The sequence below is a fragment of the Bombus terrestris genome, chromosome 16, assembly GCF_910591885.1.
Source record: "Bombus terrestris chromosome 16, iyBomTerr1.2, whole genome shotgun sequence".
Classification (NCBI taxonomy): Eukaryota; Metazoa; Arthropoda; class Insecta; order Hymenoptera; family Apidae; genus Bombus; species Bombus terrestris.
Window position 1 is genome coordinate 2,142,509 of NC_063284.1, and position 19,687 is coordinate 2,162,195.

At 37.9% G+C, this 19,687-nt stretch overlaps 1 protein-coding gene across 2 annotated transcripts in view; it reads left to right on the forward strand.

Annotated features, from left to right (window-relative positions):
- LOC100644946 (beta-1,4-glucuronyltransferase 1) overlaps positions 1-19,687 on the forward strand; it is a 63,512-nt gene that overhangs the window by 37,622 nt on the left and 6,203 nt on the right. For both annotated transcript variants that reach the window (XM_012317544.3, XM_012317543.3), the window contains exons 2-5: positions 8,579-9,125; positions 13,393-13,770; positions 16,870-17,205; positions 19,013-19,255. In XM_012317544.3, the coding sequence (XP_012172934.1) occupies positions 8,760-9,125; positions 13,393-13,770; positions 16,870-17,205; positions 19,013-19,255 (1,323 nt within the window). In that variant the 5' untranslated portion in view covers positions 8,579-8,759. The remainder of the gene's footprint in view (positions 1-8,578; positions 9,126-13,392; positions 13,771-16,869; positions 17,206-19,012; positions 19,256-19,687) is intronic.

A 19,687-nucleotide genomic window follows, 5' to 3' on the forward strand; every position in this document is an offset into this window, starting at 1 on the left:
AAGAACCAGGCGTCAAGTAGACCAGAAGCTTCCGGTATCAATTCCTTGCGCAGATCAAACGGCACTAGGGAATTCCCAATTCCGCGGAAAAGAAACCGTTCCGCTATTATATCTCTAATTGAATTCCTGGTCGATGCACGAGATAACTTTCAAGCTGATAACAAGTCTATTACCAGGCATCCAGAGTAATACTAATATTCTTTGCGTAGCGAAACACAGAGACAGATGGAAGAGTGGAAATATCAGAATAGAAATACCAACGTAGAGAAAATTTAATGAAACTTTCTTCGGAGAGGTCGAACGACTAGTAGATGATTCTCTTCTGGTGGCTAATGTGATTCGAACGGCCATGATGTTAGGTTAGGTTGGGAATAAGTTTGAGGTTATACATCGAGTTAATATGGCGATAAGGAGAGAGTTCCTGTTTCGTTTCCGTAGTTCGCGTGTGGCATTGGTAGAACGTTTTATATCAATTGCCAATTTTATTCTATAATTGGAATCATTTAAATAATTGTAATGTTTGATTAGACGCGGTCCGAATGCTAATTTTCTTCAACCTTCGCAGTTTCGACAAAACCTTTGGAATCTTCCGTCACGCGCTTGACGCTGTCGATTAGAAAAAAAATAATTCCAATATTTTACAATAAGATAGATTACAATTAAAGTAAAAATTTGGAGTAATTAAAGTAGAATTAAACACGATTCTAAAAGGATAATTTTATTACTTACCAGTCTTACACTTGTCATTCAAAATCACGTAACCCTACCTAACCTCAATTAAATAGAGCATTTAATTAGAAAATCGGGAAGTATGTAAACTTAAAACCTGATTAGAATATATCCTCCGAATCCGATGAAAATCTTCCTCAAGTTTCGAGGTTTCAAAAATTGGTGTCTTTTATCATACGCTCGAAACTAGCGATTCGTTAAAAAAATAATTACATCGTTTTACAGCAATACAGGAAAACCACTCGTTTGACGAAGAAAAAGCAGATTCGTCATTTTTGTGGAATTTAGATAAAGATCTTTCTAAACTTTCCAAATTTCAAAAAGATCATTAGAAACCTTCTATCGTACGCTTCGAGCTACCAATTAATTAAAAAATTATTTTCATCGTTTCACGCTAATCCGAGAGAGCTGCTCGTTTGACGCATCGCTCGATAATTCCAATCTATTTGACAACTAATCCAGGAAAGCTATCTAAACGAACGTAAGCCGGCTACCATTCGGCGCAAAGCAGATTTTCATCGAAATCATATGAAATTCCAATCAGAGGCAATTTCAAAATCACAATTCTATCAGCGATCACCCGGTATGCATCTCGTTCTAATTTCGTTAATGAATTCTGCTTTCAACGTATCGATCTTGATCGCGATTCGAAACGCCCACGACGTCCGGCCGTCCATCCGGCTGCTTCCGGAAGTAGGCGTAGGTGACCGAAATTGATACGAAGGAACACCGAATCCAGAAGTTCTCGGTTACCTCGTTGTCGTCTACGTGTCCTATCCTATCGCTGCTATGTTCAGAGGCAAAACGTCGTTTCGCGTACTACGAAACAATGTTATCGCTTTTCGTTCGATAGTAAAGTAGATACGCGTACCTTCTGACGTACGATGGACAGGCGTCACGGTAGAGTGGAGATAGACGCCTTAGCGAGAAAGCTGCTCGTTTTTTGATAGATGAAAAATTTCGTATTACGCAGTAGAAATATCTCTAATGATAGTACTTCGGAAACTATTTCGATAGAAACTTTGCAAGTTTCTTTGTTTCTGGAATTTCTGCCCTCTCTATATACAGGGTGTCTCATTTTCATTTTGCCAAACAATGTCGATATATATTGTACGATCGAAAGACGCGAAATAAATAATTTCGAAAAATATTTCTCCGGAAATTACCTGAGACATTTGCGTGCGATATAACGTCGAATTTCCCTGGAACTTAGCTTCAAATATTTCTATAAAAATATCTGTATCAATATATCCTGTAAAAAAGGTAATCTCCACGTAACTGTTTCTATAATGAAAATATTTATAAAAATCTTATTTCGAGTACCTTCGTAATTACCGGCAGCAGTAGACCGATAACTACGATATTTGTTTCATCTTTACTTCGTTAATTTTACAACAGCTCTGACTTGATTCACTTATACGGAATGTACATAGAAGAAAGAGAGAGAAAATTTTATTTGCAGGGGAAGGGACGGGGGAGGGATTCATTGCCGTTGAAAGCACGGAACGCTCGCGGGGAGTTTGATCGTGGGAGATAATGTGGTTATCGTGTGCGCCTACATAGGAAACCATTAGGGGTGATGCGCGAAATTTCACCGGAAGCGGGATAGCCGCGGCCTTTCAACCCGAAAAACAGCCTTTTCATCGACGAGTTTACAAGTTTGCCATGTTTGCGTGTAAAAGTCATTTTCACAAAATTCATCCGAAAATTTCTGAATAAACGACGACAACAGTATAAATATTATTTTTTTGCTGTTTCAGGAAAAATTTTCGAAAATTTTCTATTAAACGCTCGAAACTACCAATCGGTGAAAAGAATAATTCCAATATTCCAAATTAATTCATTTTGACGAAGAGAAGGGAAATCTATCAAATTCCATGCTAAGGTGTGCAAATGTTTCGCAATTTTCGAAATTCCAAAATATCTTTAGGGATCTTTTGCCGTACATTTGCAAGTAATTGGTGAAAAAAAAAAAAAAATAATTCCAATGTTCCAAATTAATTCATTTCGACGAGCAGGAGGAGGAGAATTGATCGAATTGCACGAAAAGGCGTAAAAATCTCTTTGAATTTTTGAAGTTGGTAACTTCGCTTTCATATGCTCGACGGTGTACCAATCAGTAAAAAAAAAATAATTCCAATATCCCTAGCTGAGCGAGGCATACAACCGCTCTGAAAAAGAAAAACCAGCTTCGCTATTCGGAAAAATATTTCGTCGAATATTCACAAATTTCTGTAAACTGCGATTCTGTTCAAAAAGATGTTTCATCGAATATTTTCGAATTTGCAATAGACATTCACGGTTTATTTATATTTATATCGTTCTACTATATATACTACGATTTTACTAAAAACAGGAACGTTATTAATATTATTTCTTTTATTTTTTATTTATTCACCATATTTTTACGGTCGGTGTATTTTTTTAGCATTTGCAATTTATTTGTTTTACCATATATAAAACGTAAAATTTTAAAGAAACGATATCGTTCGTCTTATTCGTACTTACAGTTTACTTATCTTATAACCTCGCTGTATTCGTTCGGCTGTTTCGCATCAGGTATCCAAGATCTTGCCAACATAGCCAGTAGAGCGTAGAAACAATTTCTTTCTACTTTATTCGCTTTCTACGCCATCAGTTTAGAACGCAGACGCGATTTTCTCTCCCCTCCTCCGATGATCCTCTCATTCTTATCAACATAAATACACGCTGGTATACATCGTGTACTTAGAGCGGCGCATCCTCTGCGGAAGTGCATATTAATGTTGTGCATCACGTTGGCTGCGCGCGACAAGCGAAATTGTTTTTAAACAACCCGCCCGGCTTTATCGCCGGAACCAATCGTAATGGTTAGTGGGAAACGAGTTACGATTTACGATTCTTGGAACGTTTGAAAAATACATTTTCAAGCCGATACTTTGTCAGATCATCACCGGAATAATATGAAATAGCATTAAGAATAATAATTTATTTTTATTCTAAATTCCAGTAAGTATATTTCTTATGGTTATAGGCTGATAATAACCTCTGAATTCTTTCCAATTTTCTTCCCGTCTCCTAACCTGTACCATAACCTCAAAAGGAATCAACAATGGCTATTTATAAAGGAATCGTTGTTCGTCGCTTGGAAAATCTAATTCGTCCTAAGTTTCGGTAAGATTAGATTACCTATCTAAGTCAGATTTAATATTTCATTCTGTATGATAACAAATGAATGATTATCTCGAACTTAGCCTACATTTAACTGTGTAAAAGAGAGAAGGAAAGAGATGAATGGTTTAATTCGAGTCGAACTTATATCTTCGAACAGAGATTTAGGTGAAACGAACTTTACAGAAATTTAACCCAAACTTATCTAAATGTGAATAGCCAAACGCAGACCTGGCCTTAAGGACAGACAAATAGTCTGACTCAAGTGGAGAAACTTTTACCCAAACGTAATTCGAATCTAACGCAAGTATGCAAAAAGATGCACCGAAATTTAATGGAAATTTAAACCAATTTTAATCTAACCTAAAATTCAACCTATAAACCTAACCTTGCGTATATATATATATATAGGAAACCTGACTTCTAGTTGAACCCATAAATTAAATTGTTCTATCTGAATGAACCTATGATACGATATAAATGAAAGATATAGATAAGCATGGTGTCCCACCATCGTTATTCAACCTGATAGGATCTTTTTCCATGGCGTAAAGGGAGATAAAGCGGCTACTGAAAGCTATTGCCACGATGCGACGACAAATGGTTTCAATGTTGTGCCCTCGACGTGTACGAGTCACGACTACGTAACATCTCGTGCGTTTGCACGGTAATTGAGTGCTGATGAATCATTCGTATTAACAGTTGCATCGATTTTCTTGCCCCCCAGCTACGTTACACCGCGATGACTTTGCAATACGACAAGTTCGTCGACCGTTCGTTCGTCTCGTGTCTTCTCTTCGCGTCGAGCGATTAACTATACAGGCTGGCGTAATCGTTGGTCGAAACTCGCGAAACGGTGTCCCATTCTCGCTACTTTCGAAAGCTAATCAACTTCTTATACAACGCTGGATCATTTAGTAGATAAAAAATATATTATACGAAGCAAGTAGTTAGTATGAATTTAAATTGAGATTTAAAGACGACGTACGTTCGATTTAAATTTAAAATAGAATTACATATTGCCATAACTTCTCAGAAATGATTAGATTAATAATTAAGTTGAACCTCCAAGTAGACTTAAGATTGTGGATAAAAAATATATTGTACAAAGTAAGTGGTTAATGTGAATTCGAATTTAGATTGAAGGCAACGTAGATCAAATCCAATGAAATTTAAATTTTGATCATAGCCTAAACATTAAATTATAAGATCAGAATATAGGTTAGGTTAAATTTAGATCTAAATATAATACCTCGTAATTCTGTCCAACGGAACAGATATCTAATTCAAAGAGTAATTAAAATATAGTGGAGACGTAATTTAAATCTAATGAAAATTTAGCGCTGTCATAACCTAAGCATAATTAGAACGTAACCCAAGCCTGACCAAAATCTAATCAGAACGTAGCTGTGAACGTAATCCAAGCACATTGCCGAAGCCTGAAACCCTAACCTAAATTTAGCCTTATCCTAACGTTCGATCAAAATCTATATCGAACCTAACCTAAACAATTGAAAAACACGTTCAAACAATTGTCTATCGTCGCAACAAAGTAATAAAGGAACTCGTAACAATAAACAGACAATTTCTCGAGTTATAGGTTGATTCTTAACCTAAAAAATTAAAAGGCATATTCGAACGATCGCTTATCACATAAAATTGTAAAAAAAAAACTTCTAAAAATAGCTTTTTTCAAATCGTGTATTATTTTCTAGAGAGTCAAGAAGATTGGAAAGTTATGGAAAAAAGAATGACGAAACTAGGACTGTCCCATTACCGGTTGATTCATTATCCTAATGAAGTGCATACCAAGCTCTAAAATCGGTCTCGGAAACGTCTTCCAGCACGCGAATACTTTTTCCCTTTCTTTTCCCCTCAATTTAGAGAATGTTTTACATAATCAGTTTAAATATCATGCTTAAAGATCGAGAAATTGTATTCCCACCCATTAATTATGTACTTTTTAAAGCAACACAGTTGGCAATTATATTCAAGTTTTTCTTAGAGGTTGCGAGTCCCGCCGGAATTTCGATTAATCCAGTCTTCAGTCTCCCATCGGATAATCGAGTTTCTACCGTGTTATTACGCACACATTATTTCTAGTAATGTTATACGTGGCGATCGAGTCAACGTAGAATTTGCCACGATAAACTGTAACATCGAGCTCGAAGGGTTCAACTTCCTCGCTTCTTACGTTTAAATACGTTTGCATTAACGGTATCAGAGCATTGATAATTTATTACGAATTCGTTTGCATTTAAATAAAGGAATAATTTTATAAATTATTCTAGGTTAGGAAGGGTGCCGCATAATTGGCTGTTTAAAAGTTTCGTACGAGCGCGTCAATAGGAACGGCTCATGGCAGGTTGCCTGACGTCAGGCGCCTAACTCCTAAATTTTTAAACATTGGTTACTCAAAAATGCAATGACTTTGGATATACGTTTATTAGACATAAAATACCCTTTTTAATAATCTACGATTTATCGTCTATAGTTTTGTAAATATCCGATATATAGTGTGTCCCGAGATAAATAAGAATTAAAAGAAAGTTTTACTCGTATAAATAGTAAGTAGATTTTTACCCGAAAAACTTCAAGTTTCGACTATCATTCATCAAAATATAAATGTTCGTAAATGTTGGCATTCTAATGACACGAATCAAGAAACTACCTTAACCTAAATACCCAATACCTACCCTAACCTATCGGCACGCGTAAATATACCAAAGAATCTCTACGAACAGATCTTCCGTAACATCCTCCTCTAACAAAAACCACATACCTGCACATTATGGCGTAAAAAATTGCAAAGGCAATCACGAAGCTTAGCGTAAATCGGTTTCCCCTTCGTTGGATCCATTCTCGGGCAATAATCATCGGAAGCAATACGTCGTTTCGCGTGGCTCCCAGTACAATGTTGCCTAACTTCTTCTACCGACGTGCAATTCAACTTCAGAAACTGCTGTCTGCTGTACATATATTGTATTAAGTCACGATACAAAGTGCCGCGCCAATTTCCACCCCGTCGTCGTTCGTTGCTAATAACTGTGCCCAAGAATTGTTCGACGACTGAAACAGGCCTTTGTACAGTTGCCTGGCAGCGATACAAGGGTAGGAATGACAAAGAGCACGCTCTCAGATAATGCCAGCCCAAAGCAAAGGGGACTAAATGGCGGACGCGTTGTGCATGTGTTGCTGTTAGGGTTTCAGGAGTTACAGTACTCCTGAACTTTGGATGGGTCTGCTGTTAATGTGTCAGGCAGCTGTCGAATTGCTGTCCCTATATGGAAACTAAGTGATTGCGGGTTTTGTCATTAGGTAGTACTGACAAAATCCGCAATCACTTGGTTGCCAACCCAATAATTACATTTTTGTTCCACTTCTATGAAATCAGCTGTTTTACGTGGATTAATTTCGATCGTTTCTGTCGCGGCTTATCTATGATCTCTGAGACGCAGGATGTATCAGATGCATGCACCGAGTACAGTAACCAACCAGTAGGAATTTGCCTCATCCGCAAGATATCATAACGATCATTATACTTTAGACATTTCATATATTTTTGTGCATTTTCTGCATTACGTGCAATTCCACGCTTTCGTAATTCCTATTCAACGCACTTTTCTCTAATTTACGATCAACGAAGTCGTTGAATACGGCCTCTGAGAAGCTGGCAGCTGCGCTAAAACTCACTTACTTTGCAAATCGCAATAACTCGATACCGATACTAATTTGACGCTCGTAAAACGAAACATTAATTTTACGGCTATTTTTCCTATCTCTCATAATGAACCGTGTCGAGCATTTAATGGCCCCGGATCTTACAATGAAAGCATCGTCATTGCTCGTTGGCAGTCATCGATGCGTAATAAAAGTGGGGAAAAGAATCGATGCCAACCGCAGAGTGTCATTATCACCGATGGATGGAATTAGGTAACTGAGTTACTAACAAGTCGTTAACGATTCTCTGGACGGCCGTTTCAGAATGCATCGTCCTGGGATCACGATCCGGGTTTATGCAATGGCCGGTGAAATCCACGTAGGCCCGGTAGAAATTATTAAACCTGTTAGAGACGGGCTCGTTTGTTAATCAGGGACTGCTTTGGTCACGGAGTTGATAAATCAATAAAGACGAGTTAATTTTAGTCAGATCGTTTGACACTGCCACGAGCAAACCGATAATCCATTAAATCTCGAACGGAAATTCTAATTCCACGAATACAATAAACGAATATAAATGATAAATATGCTACAATGATTTTACACCATCTACGCTAGCTTCATGACGTGTTATTTGACAAATATTGTCTGTAAGCTTATACAATGTATTTGCGAAGTAGGTAAATATTTGCAACACGGTATCCAATGTTGTGACGTAAAAATCACTATATCAAGGCGCGATCAAGCTACAATCAACAGCATCGAGATAGAATCACAGAGATCACCGAGTAGTTGCTATTAGAATCCAGAGAATTTGTTGCCAATTTGAAGGAGACTGGCCAGCAAGATCGAAGCAAGGCTAAAGAGTACTTGTCGTTGGAAGAGTGCTCGCCACGAGATCGCAGAGTATAGCAATTTCTTAAAACACCTTCAATCCGTAGAATACGTTGCGTTCAGGTCGCTGATGAAAGTGCGATATATAAAAGAAAAATAGAATTACGAGGAAATCGGCCGTAACGAAGGCTAATTCGTGTTTCAGAGGGCAACCAGAGGGAGGAGGTCGAAGCTGTGGCCAACAATGCTCAGATCCTGATCGCGGAGCATCAGGGGCCCCATAGGGGTGGGGAGGTGGTGGAAGAGAACAGCAAACGCATCCATCTGCGCTTGGTTACGATCTCCATAGGACGGTAACCGGTTCGTGGTCCTGGAGGAGGCTGGCGATGAGCATGTTGAGCATACTACGTAGAAATTGGGCACTTCGGGTGTCGGTGGTGCTCAACATCTGCGTGTTGCTCTACGTGTGCGCTCACTTCGGCTCCTCCGGGCCCTGGATCGAGGAACCGCCGACAAATTGGGCGGCGCCGTTGCAATCCGAGACCTTTGGCGCCGTGGACCTCGTAAATGGTACTCAAAAGGGCGCCACGTCGTCAGCTGTGCCTGCCATCAAGGATGCCTCGAACAAGAGCGCACGCGGTAACACGACCAGTCTAGCCAGGGCGAGGTTGCTCACCACGAGGCCAACGACCAACGAGGCCAAGGCTGATAACAAGAACGGCGACGGGCCAGAGCACAGGCATAATCAGACGGTGAGTAGATTCCTTCGGAATTTTTGGCCACGCTGTAGCGAGCAAAAGTAAAGTCAGACGCAACACTGTATTCGTACACATATTACACCTTAAAGGGAATAGCACTTTAAACACAGTTCAGTGAACTAACGCTTTCAAGGGGAATAAGTTTGTAAAAGTTAGACTTGAAGCTATTTGAACCCTGTTGAGAGGCTGAGAACATCAGTTCACTGGATGACACGTGGAAGAAATTTGGAGAAAATTGAAGTTACTAGCAGTGACTATGAGGATGGCATATGGCATGTGAATGCTAGTAACTTTTATATTTTAGTAACTAGATACTCTTCTTATCATGCGAGTAACGATGCGGAATCCTGAGATGATATTCGTTGTATTTATTCGTGATGCGGGTCGATTATAATTTTGCTTTACGATCTTTCTTTCACTGTGGCTCTTACTCTTTCCATTTTTTGTCGCCATTGTGTAGAAGCTATTTGATGCGAGTAATAACCTCAGTGGTGCATTCTTGTTTCGCTAAATTTCACCAATATGGGTCACCTGAAACGATAGGTCCGGCAAAGACAGAAGGATGGAATGGTCAAAGACTGGACTCGTGGCAAACGAGAAGCAGAAAAATGGCTTGCAATAACGCCTTCCTTTCAGACGAATAAAGGAAAACCCAATACAATACGATACAATGGAAAAGTGAGGGAACATTCGCTCGCTTGGTGTGAACGCGCCATAACATGTTCAAAGAGGAACGTTACGATGTGCAAACAATACGCGCATTGAGACTTAAATAATTCAGCTTCTAAGTAAAATTACCATGGGACAATGTGTGCATTATTTTGAAAAGAATAATCTAACGCAAGCTATTCAGCCATCTTTCTAACGGTTCTTTGTAGTATCGCCCATATTTAAGATAATGCCATGAACTAAATAGAACCAAGAGGAGCTAAAAGTGGATTTTTTGAGATCGTCTGAAGGAGCTAAATAAATATAACGACAATATATAATTGGGAATCTAAAAGGCTAACGTATCCTGTGCCTCAAAATTTCAACAAACTCATTGTTATATGGTATACTCGATTTTCCACAAACAATTCCATATTCGTTTTTCCATATATTCCTATATTAAGCTGCTTATACACATGCATAGCATAAACGAAGAGAGGTGGTAGAAAATATTGCCAACAAGTTACAAGAAACGAGTTTTCTTTGAGGAGGAGAAAAGAACTTCTGCATCAGTACAAATTCATAAAAAAGCAAAGTGTGTCTGTGGAAAACCCGGTATGCGTCACCTGTTGGTTGTAAAAAAAGACACGATGTTCTGTTCACCTAGACAGCTAGCATGTACAAAGGCCAGGAAATAATTAACCAATATTTGTTAGTATTTATATTTTTCACTGTAGAGACGATGAATTATGACAATGTAATGTTGTGACTTCTAGCGTTATTAATAACTATTTAGCAAGGTAAATTGCACCTCGATTCCATTCCATAAAATGACTGATCCTGATTTCAGAAGGGAATACGTCGATCGAAAAACTGATATCGAATAGTCAATGGCAGTAGGTAGGCCTTGATCAAACCAGATCAAACGAAATCGAGTCAAATCGATTATGGTCTTAGACCATAAGATTATAAACATTAAGTATCAATGAATTATTCACAGGTTGGCTATTTATACCGTCAACCATAACCAATTTCACGGATCGATCGTTGTTTCGATCAACAGCTCTCCGCGTACCATTTGCTAGCATCACAATCTCGAACAGATTACCTCGGCTTCGATCGATAATCACGTTCGATCCCATGCAAGTAACGTCAATGGCGCGCGTTGCCGCGATAATTGAGCAAAAAACGACGAGAGAAATCTCGTCCTATCGGACTTTCCATCAAACGACTTGCCCGGATCCCGGATGACTAATCCGTTCTACGACTTGGTTCTACGTCTTGTGTTTCTGGGTGAAGTTTAACATTGTTGTGTCAACACCATTCTGAAGTAATTATCGAAGGAAAATAGATCCTATTATGGTTGATTGTGGAGCTGGTTTTAATTAAGCGTGGTATTGGTCGTGGAAAATTGATTGCAGTTGCACGTGGAAAATGTGAAACTGATGCCTAATTGAGCGTAAAAAATTTGTAATTGGCCTTGGAAAATTGATTCCAATTGCACGTGGGAAATGTGAAATTGATGCCGGAAAACGGATTGCAATTGGATATGGAAAAAGTGGAAATTGAATTTGAAGTTGACCTCAGATAATTGATTCCGATTGAATATAGAAAATGTGGAATTGATCCCGGGAAATTGATTCTAATTGCACGTGGAAAATAAGAATCTGATCGCGGGAAATTGATTCCGATTGGATGTAGAAAATGTGGAACCGATCCTGGAAAATTGATTGTAATTAGATATGGAAAATTGAATGTGCAATTGATGGAAGAAAATCCATTCACACGGGAAATGGGAAGTATGAAATTGTTGCTGGAAAATTCTATATGCAATTATATATGGAAAATATGGAATTGATCGTGGAAAGACGATTTTAATAGCAAATGGAAAATATGGAATCGTTGGTAGAAAATTCGATAATTGGATATGAAATTGCTCGTGAAATTTTCCACGTAGAATTCATTTTAATTCGATATGGAAAATATATCTTTCACGAAAAACCTACTGATAATGATAATACTAAAGAAATCATAGTATGTAATATTATTTATAATTATAATTACTTATTAAATATTTTGGATTTTCATAAAATTAGTAAAGTTCAAAATTAATCGTGAATACTTTGATTTCGCGATATCGAAGAAATTACGTTTCGACAGGGTCGATGCAAGCTGTATATGACAGGACTATGAGCCAAGTAGAGGGTTCTTGGATTACAGAGTGCCCATCGTCGCTGATATTTTCTGTCCCGGCCTTATCTCGCCAGATCTTATCGAGGAAAAAAGTATATTCTGCCCGAAACGGTCGACTTTCATCCAAAATTCAACTGTTCTCGCCGCTGGATGAGAAGTGACTCGACCTCGTTTAAAATCCTGATCATTGGATAAGATCTGTCGACCCTTTCAAGAAACTACGTCGGGTTCAGAAGTGGTCGCTCTTACATTGTCGTATGCACGGTAGTCACGATAACGTTCGTGAACTGAGATTCGAGATACTAGCTGCGACCAGTGTAACCATTTTTAACATTAACTGTATGCTACCTGATTACCCATTCACGTACATAACAGTTCAACATCATTCTAGTAACCGCATTGAAATTGTTTAATCTACCATGAACATCTAAAGTTTCAAGTTACACTGTTTACCTTCGAACGTTTCGAAAAGAACTTTAGTTCGCTTAGCTCGTCGATAATGGGAACGGCAATGGCTGGAAAATTTCCATCAGTAAGAATATAAAAAGAGACGAAATTTCAAATAAGTAATATTCGTGTCCAATTTCAAAACACTTGAAATTACGCCGGATAAGTTTCGTCATCCGGAAGTCTTCAAAAGTCTGTATAAATCACCGATTGTTCGATATACGTAGGTCTAAGGTTAGGCGTTTAAGGTTAGGTTAGGTTAGGTTCCTTTTTTTCGCGAATCAAGTTTCTCGCAGTTTCCTAGGGGAGTGTAGAGGAATTAAGTCGCGTAAAACCGGGCTCAGAAGCCGCCTCCTACCGCTTTGCAGTTCAATATTTCAAAAGGGAAAACTTCAACGTGTATCTCCGCCTGCCCCCTTTCGCCTTTCCCCATCCCGTCACTCTGCAAAATTGGAGCGAAAGCTTTTACCATCTCCTTCTACGACCTTTCTGATGGATACTGCTGCAAGAAACTGTATCTAGCAATAATTTAGTAATAAAGGGGAATGCCGGTAATGTCACGCGCAAAATTCAGTATAGAAGATTGTGAGGAAGTAAGTGAGGCAACCGTTGTGGTATTATGTTTTATCGAGAATAGGTTCAAGAGTGAAATTGCATCGTGTGACCTGCTTATATACTGTTAGATTGTATTTCATATCGTATTTGTTTCCTATACCTCGATGTAAAGGAACCATTATTCCCTAGGAGTTTGTCTAGGGATCCCTATAATTGACAAACAGTTTCCTTTCAATTGGAATCACGTTTTACGTTAGATTAGATTTTCTAATTGATTTTGCTTTGGAATAAGTTTGAAGCGATGTCTTACTTCTCGCTTGAGTCAGATTTGAGCACCAATATTCTTTGCCAGGGTCGGAAGACTTAATTTGGTTCGCCTCGGGTCCGCCAATTAACCAATTTGGCATTTCTGTTACAGGCAAAGAACGGTTTGCCGGTCGTTGAATCAGCGATGAGCCTAAAAGAAGCGGTGCAGTGCAACGAAAAATCCTCGGAACCGAGGAGAGCGCAGCGAGGTGATTACTGGGTCCTCTATAATTACGTGCCGATGAGCATAGCGGTGAAATGTTGGGAAAGCGTGACGTATACCACGCACGCGGATTACACGTTCCTGGACAATCTGGAGCCGTTGCTGGAGCGATGGAGAGCGCCGATATCGATTGCAATGCACGCCCCTGGCACAGACTTCGCGGCGACCCTCGACGCCATCAAGTACTCGAGAAACTGTGGCAGCTCTCTGGTCTCCCAGCTGGTCACCTTTCATGTATTCTTCAGTAGCAAACACGTGCCAAAAATGGTGAGTATTAATGACTTCCTTGCTTTCTGTATCTTATTTATGTCCTATTTGTTGGACCGATTAATGTTGCATCTAGTTTGAAAATGCTTGCGTTTACGTTTTGAATTACTTTATCGTATCTATCCTCAGTAGGTCGTTATTATGGAAGTGTACGGTTTGAGATATTGAAAAAGTAATAAGTATAATCAAATTTAGTGCTATTTCAATTTTATTTCACCAATTACAATGGGTTTCTGCTCTTAAAGATCTTAGAAAGAGCAAATAAATTATTCTACTTCACACAATCCTTACAGATTTCAATTTACATAAATAAATAAATAAATAAATATTTTCTTACATCGAGTGCTGCTTTCTATACACCTATCAAGGCGCGTTCCCTAACCTCCAAAACCCTCATAGGTTGCTTGATCAACATCTTAGGTTTCACAGCTGAGTAGAATTTTGGTTTAAAATGAAAGTGCTTAAAAAAAGTTGGCATAGTTTCTGGTTCTATTACTAAACAAGAATACTCTGGATCAAGAACCATCTGTTCCCTAAAAATAGGCACCATAGGAGCCACGATCTCCTTTTCCACTTCAGAAACAACCACTCTTTGCGGTATAGGCTCCACAATTTTCTCCGTACGAGTAATCTTCTCAACAACAGGTACGTCAATCTCTTTCGGTGAAGATTGGACGATGTTTACGTTGGTTTGAGAGCCACCTTGGCCAGGGTGGATCACCTGGACAGTCTTGGTATGCTGAGGACCCATTATCACGTTTGCAGAAGTTTGATCGCGTTGAGGCTGAATCACGTTCAAAGTCTGAACTCCTTGCGAACCTGGGTGGATACTGAAAGTTTGAACAGAGTTTGGAGCTTGGATGCTGAATGTTTGAAGAGGTTGTGACCCTTGGATGGTGAAGGTTTGGACTTGAGAACCTGGTTTGATGCTGAAGGCTTGAAGAGGTTGCGGACCTTTGATGCTTAGTGTTTGAACTCCCGGAGAACCTGACTTGATGTTCAACGTTTGAACAGGTTGCGAACCTTGAATGTTAAGTGTTTGAACAGATTGTGGAGTTTGAATGCTGAGAGTTTGAGCAGATCGTGAATCCTGGATACTAATAGTCTCAGAAACTCCTGAATCCTGACTGATACTCAAAGTTGGACTAGATTGATCTTTGATGCTGAGTGTTTGAACAGGTTGTGAAGTTTGAATGCTGAGAGTTTGAGCAGATTGTGGATTCTGGATACTGACAGTCTCAGAAACTCCTGGAGCTTGTTTGATATTCAGACTCTGGATATGTTGTGAAGGAGTTTGAATACCGAAACTCTGAGCTTCTCCTAATACTTGGTCCATTAAGACCACCGATTTTTTGGATCTTTCGGTGTCTTCTCCAGTCTGTTCTATCTCTAGCTCCTTCTTGTTTACTTCTTCTTTGATTTCTTCTTTCTTCTCCGCTGGAACTGCCTGACATATCGTCAAACCAAGTAGTGAAAGCACGAAATACGTGTTAAAATACATTTGGTTGAATTTTTGATGTGTTTCTTCGTGAAACTGTGAAGATTCTGGAGATGAGGCTGGTTTTTAAAGGAATCCACGAGATTTTCTCGGCACGTTTGATATGGAAACCACTCACGTTTTGAAAACACGAGACTGTGCTGACCGTGCAGAATTTCGATGTTATCGGGTCACTTGTTGACGCTTGCCGGTGTATTCAGTTCGGTCGAGTTTCCACTGCGTGACATTCACGCATCTTCCGCTATTTTGCTTTTTATTTTCATGTTGTGTATTGTATTTAGACGTATGTTTTGACAATATTACTTGTGATACCGTGAATCGGTCCAGCATTAAAGTCTTCAGATAGGGGTCGGAGTGTCGTTTCTGCTCCGTCAAGTTTTGGTTGTAAACTTTTTCAAAGCAAACTTTTATTTTTGCTAAGTATAATTTCGAATAAATAAAATTTTCGAATAAATAAAAAATTTTTTAAACATTTGACTTAAAAATTGATAGTGTAATGTAATGAAGACTAAATTTCCCTTGGAATACTATTCATATCAAAACTCTAAAAGCCTATCAATAGAACAACATCCCAGAAATATTTTAAAAATTACAGAAAATAATAATCTAAAAAATTGGCCTTCTTTCTCCTAAGGATCCAAAAAGAATATAAAAAAATAGTTATATAACTCACTTTGCGATAGTCTTAACCTTAAGAAGATTAGACTAACAACAAGAGCTCAGGTCTATTTCTATCTCTTTACAATCAAACATTTTACTGTAATATCTTTAAAAAAATTGTTCAAAATCATCCTGTCCTTTCACTACCGTTAATAACACGTTAAATCTTTGGTAATAAGTTACAGAAATAGAATTGAACGAATTAAGTAAAGTAAGTGGATAATATTTTGCAAAAGTGAAATGACTTCGAGACAGGCGGCATGAGAAAATAGATTGGCAAGAGAAGCACTTCCTGCGGCTGTACTTTTCTGTGGCGAAACTCTGTTATTAATTCCTTCTGTATCACGACGTAACGTCGATACACGTGTACGTAATTAATTAGAACGCGAAATCACGATTGCGACTCCTAGTACCTCGGAATACGTGTACCAATTACACGTGTGAAGGCTCTACTTTGTTTCCAGGACGACTCTCTTACTGTCGTATTATGCATGCACTGCGGAAAGAAATAAACAGGCATTCCCTATCGGCCGCTGATTGGTTCCACGGTTTAATTACCACTTTCCCGACCTTTCATCTTGTTCCACTTTTTATTCTGTCTCGACAGAAAGTATTGCATCGTCTTTCCAATTCTGCCTATTCGATACACATCTCATCTTCTCTACTATCTTCGTCTAGAGTCTTGAAAATGAACGTTCGAGAAAAATATATTCTAGGGAATTTACTAACCTACTAGATATCTGTTTTATTATATTCACTAAAGAAATAACCATCAAAAAAATATTGCTCACTGGAAATTATTTTCTAATAAAAGTTTAAGTAACTACAAAATAACCAAAAAATAAAATAGTTATAAAATCATCAAGTATAACCTTATACATATACTGTCCAGTCTCTAAGCTGTTATTATAATGTGTGGCACAATCTGCTTTCTGAAATAGGTACCCCCGACCGAGAAAGTTATGTCTGACACGTATAACTGCACGCTGGGACCACCGTGGGTGAATGTCACGCTTTCAAAGATGTATAAAAACGAGAAGAAGCTGCTGTACCCTGTGAACGTCGGACGTAACATAGCCCGTGAATCGGCGCCGACGTTCTACGTGTTAGCAAGCGATATCGAACTTTACCCGAATCCAGACTTGCCCGCGAAATTCCTCGAGATGATCAGAAGGAGGGATCAACCCGCCCTCTACAAACCTAACCCCAAAGTTTTTGTATTGTCCATCTTCGAGGTGGACGAGAAGAGTCAACCGCCTAATAATAAAACACGTTTGGTAAGTTAGAGTTGCAAAACCTTGTAAATTTTTAATGTTAGAAATATTAAAGTATTCTTATTACATATATATATATATATAAGAACATCTTATATTTTTAATGCTGGTATTTCAATATTAATATATTACAATACATGTCTTTAAATAAGCATATTTATCATTTAATCAGATGTTGAAATATTGGAGAAGAAAGTTACTAGATTGTTACTGTTCTATTTAACTTCCATGTCGGATTGTACTTTCGATCTAAAACTTTTATTTTGTGTTAACCTTTTACGTTGTGACATTCGCATACAACCAAATGCCGCTATGCAACCGTTCACTACACAATTTTATTTTAGTCCACGCACGCGGTATATCAATAATCTGCAAAATATCCAAAAAGCTGAAGATTAAATAACTTAAATAATTAATATTCTTTATCCTAAAATTTTATTTACGATTAAAGCTGTTAATTACTCATCGTTACAAGTTAACCTCAATTACATTTATCTTAAACTAACTTAACCTAAATTAATTTCACCCCAGATATAATCTAATCTAACCTAATTAGCACTTTGAAAAGGAAAGAAAATGTCGACGAAATCTGCCAATAAGACCTTGATAAAAAAAAAACGCGAAATGTCTGCACCATCGTTATAAAATCTTTATATCGTTCTTTTTAAACTGAAAGCAGTGAAATTGCACGATGGAACGTATTTAATTATCAGTGAGAAGCGATCTTCGCGTTTTTTAATCAGAGAAATACATTTCGCTGAACTTGGTTCATTCGCATTTGACATTTTAGTTGAAAACTGAACTTGGAGCTAATTAAACGGATGGGGAAGAGCGCAATGACGGCTGCATAATATCCGACAATGCGTTAAATGGCATGAACGCGAGGGTCGTTTAATCAGTGGCGCTTCCTTTGACCGTGGACCTTGATACGTACAATTAGCAGCGTTGCTGTGAAGTGCAGCTGGCCGCTGGCCGCACTTCTATGAAACATTCAATTCAATTCCACCACTTCTATGCACTATTCAATTTCATTCCATTTTTTCAAACGTCGAACAAGCCTTATTTCATTAACCGTGATACACGCTGCCTGCTGCCCCTTTTTTTTCAAAGTATAAGCAGAGAACTGCGCCTCTTCAAACGGTGGTAAAACTGTAATTAGAAACGGTGAAATCATAATCGCGTAAGAAGACGTTGAACCCGGATACTTTTGTAAAAAATGTTGTAAAACCGTTATCCTTTCGATGAATTATTTTTATGACAGAATTTTATGATTATATTATAACGAAAACTACCATGTGCAACTAAGCATAATGAAAATACTACACTAAGTGATGTTATATAAATTATAGTGCACAGTTGAGTTAGATCAAAAGTTCTTAAACATTAGCATTTAATTATATTAGCATATTTAAAAATTATTTAAATTAATAATAAAGATTAATTAAGTTAATCTTTGTAAAAGAGAAAAATGTATATGTTTCAATTTTTTGTTAGCAAAATTATGAAAATTATAATAAACAATTTTCGATTTAAGAGTCCTTTTTTCCTTGCTAAAATTTCAATAAATTATAAATTATGAGATGGCCACGTGTTTCTGAAATAAACGGTGATTTCTATATACGTGGACCTTCAACGTAATTTTGAACACCATATATATGCATATGTATATATATATATATAGTAGTAGATATATATTTATATCTACTTTATATACTTAAAAATATGTTCTCAGAAATTTTGAAAAAATAAAAAATGTATTCTTTTCGTATAAAAAATAATGAAATAATTTAACAAATAATACTCATTTCAGGTTCAGATGCTGAAGGCCGGCACGGCAATTCCCTTCCACAAAAAGTTGTGCTCCGGCTGTCATAACGTTCCTCGAAGTAAAGAATGGCAAGAAGCTCCGGAAACGGAGGATCTTCACGTGTTTCACGTCGGCAAAAGGACAGGCAGTTTCGTTCATTGGGAGCCGATTTTCATCGGGAGCAATAATGATCCTCTGTACGATGAGAGGCTTAGCTGGGAAGGAAAAAGCGACAAAATGACACAGGTGCAAATGATTTCCGGCTTATAAAACAACTTGTGTCGATATAGTCACGACCTACTTTTATCTTTACTCGAAACTTGCAAAATATTCGGTCGAATCCCAGGCAATAGATATTTCGCAAAAAATTCATGAATTTATTTTCATATATGAATATCAGTGAGAAATAGTTTGATGTAAAAAGCGATCTGACACTCTCAGAGCTAATCTATGTAGAGAATCTATCCGTCGCTAAATTCATGAAAGTGTAAACCGTTTATAAAAAAAGTATTTCAACATTCGATGCATTAACAAGTATGAATTCTTTCAAAGAAATTACCGCCAATGCGTTTCACATACTATGAAACGAAAAAGGCGCCATTTGTAAGAAAGATTTATTGATCAATTCTAAAAGAATTTCACGTCACATACACCAAGTTCATAAACTTAAAAACGGCA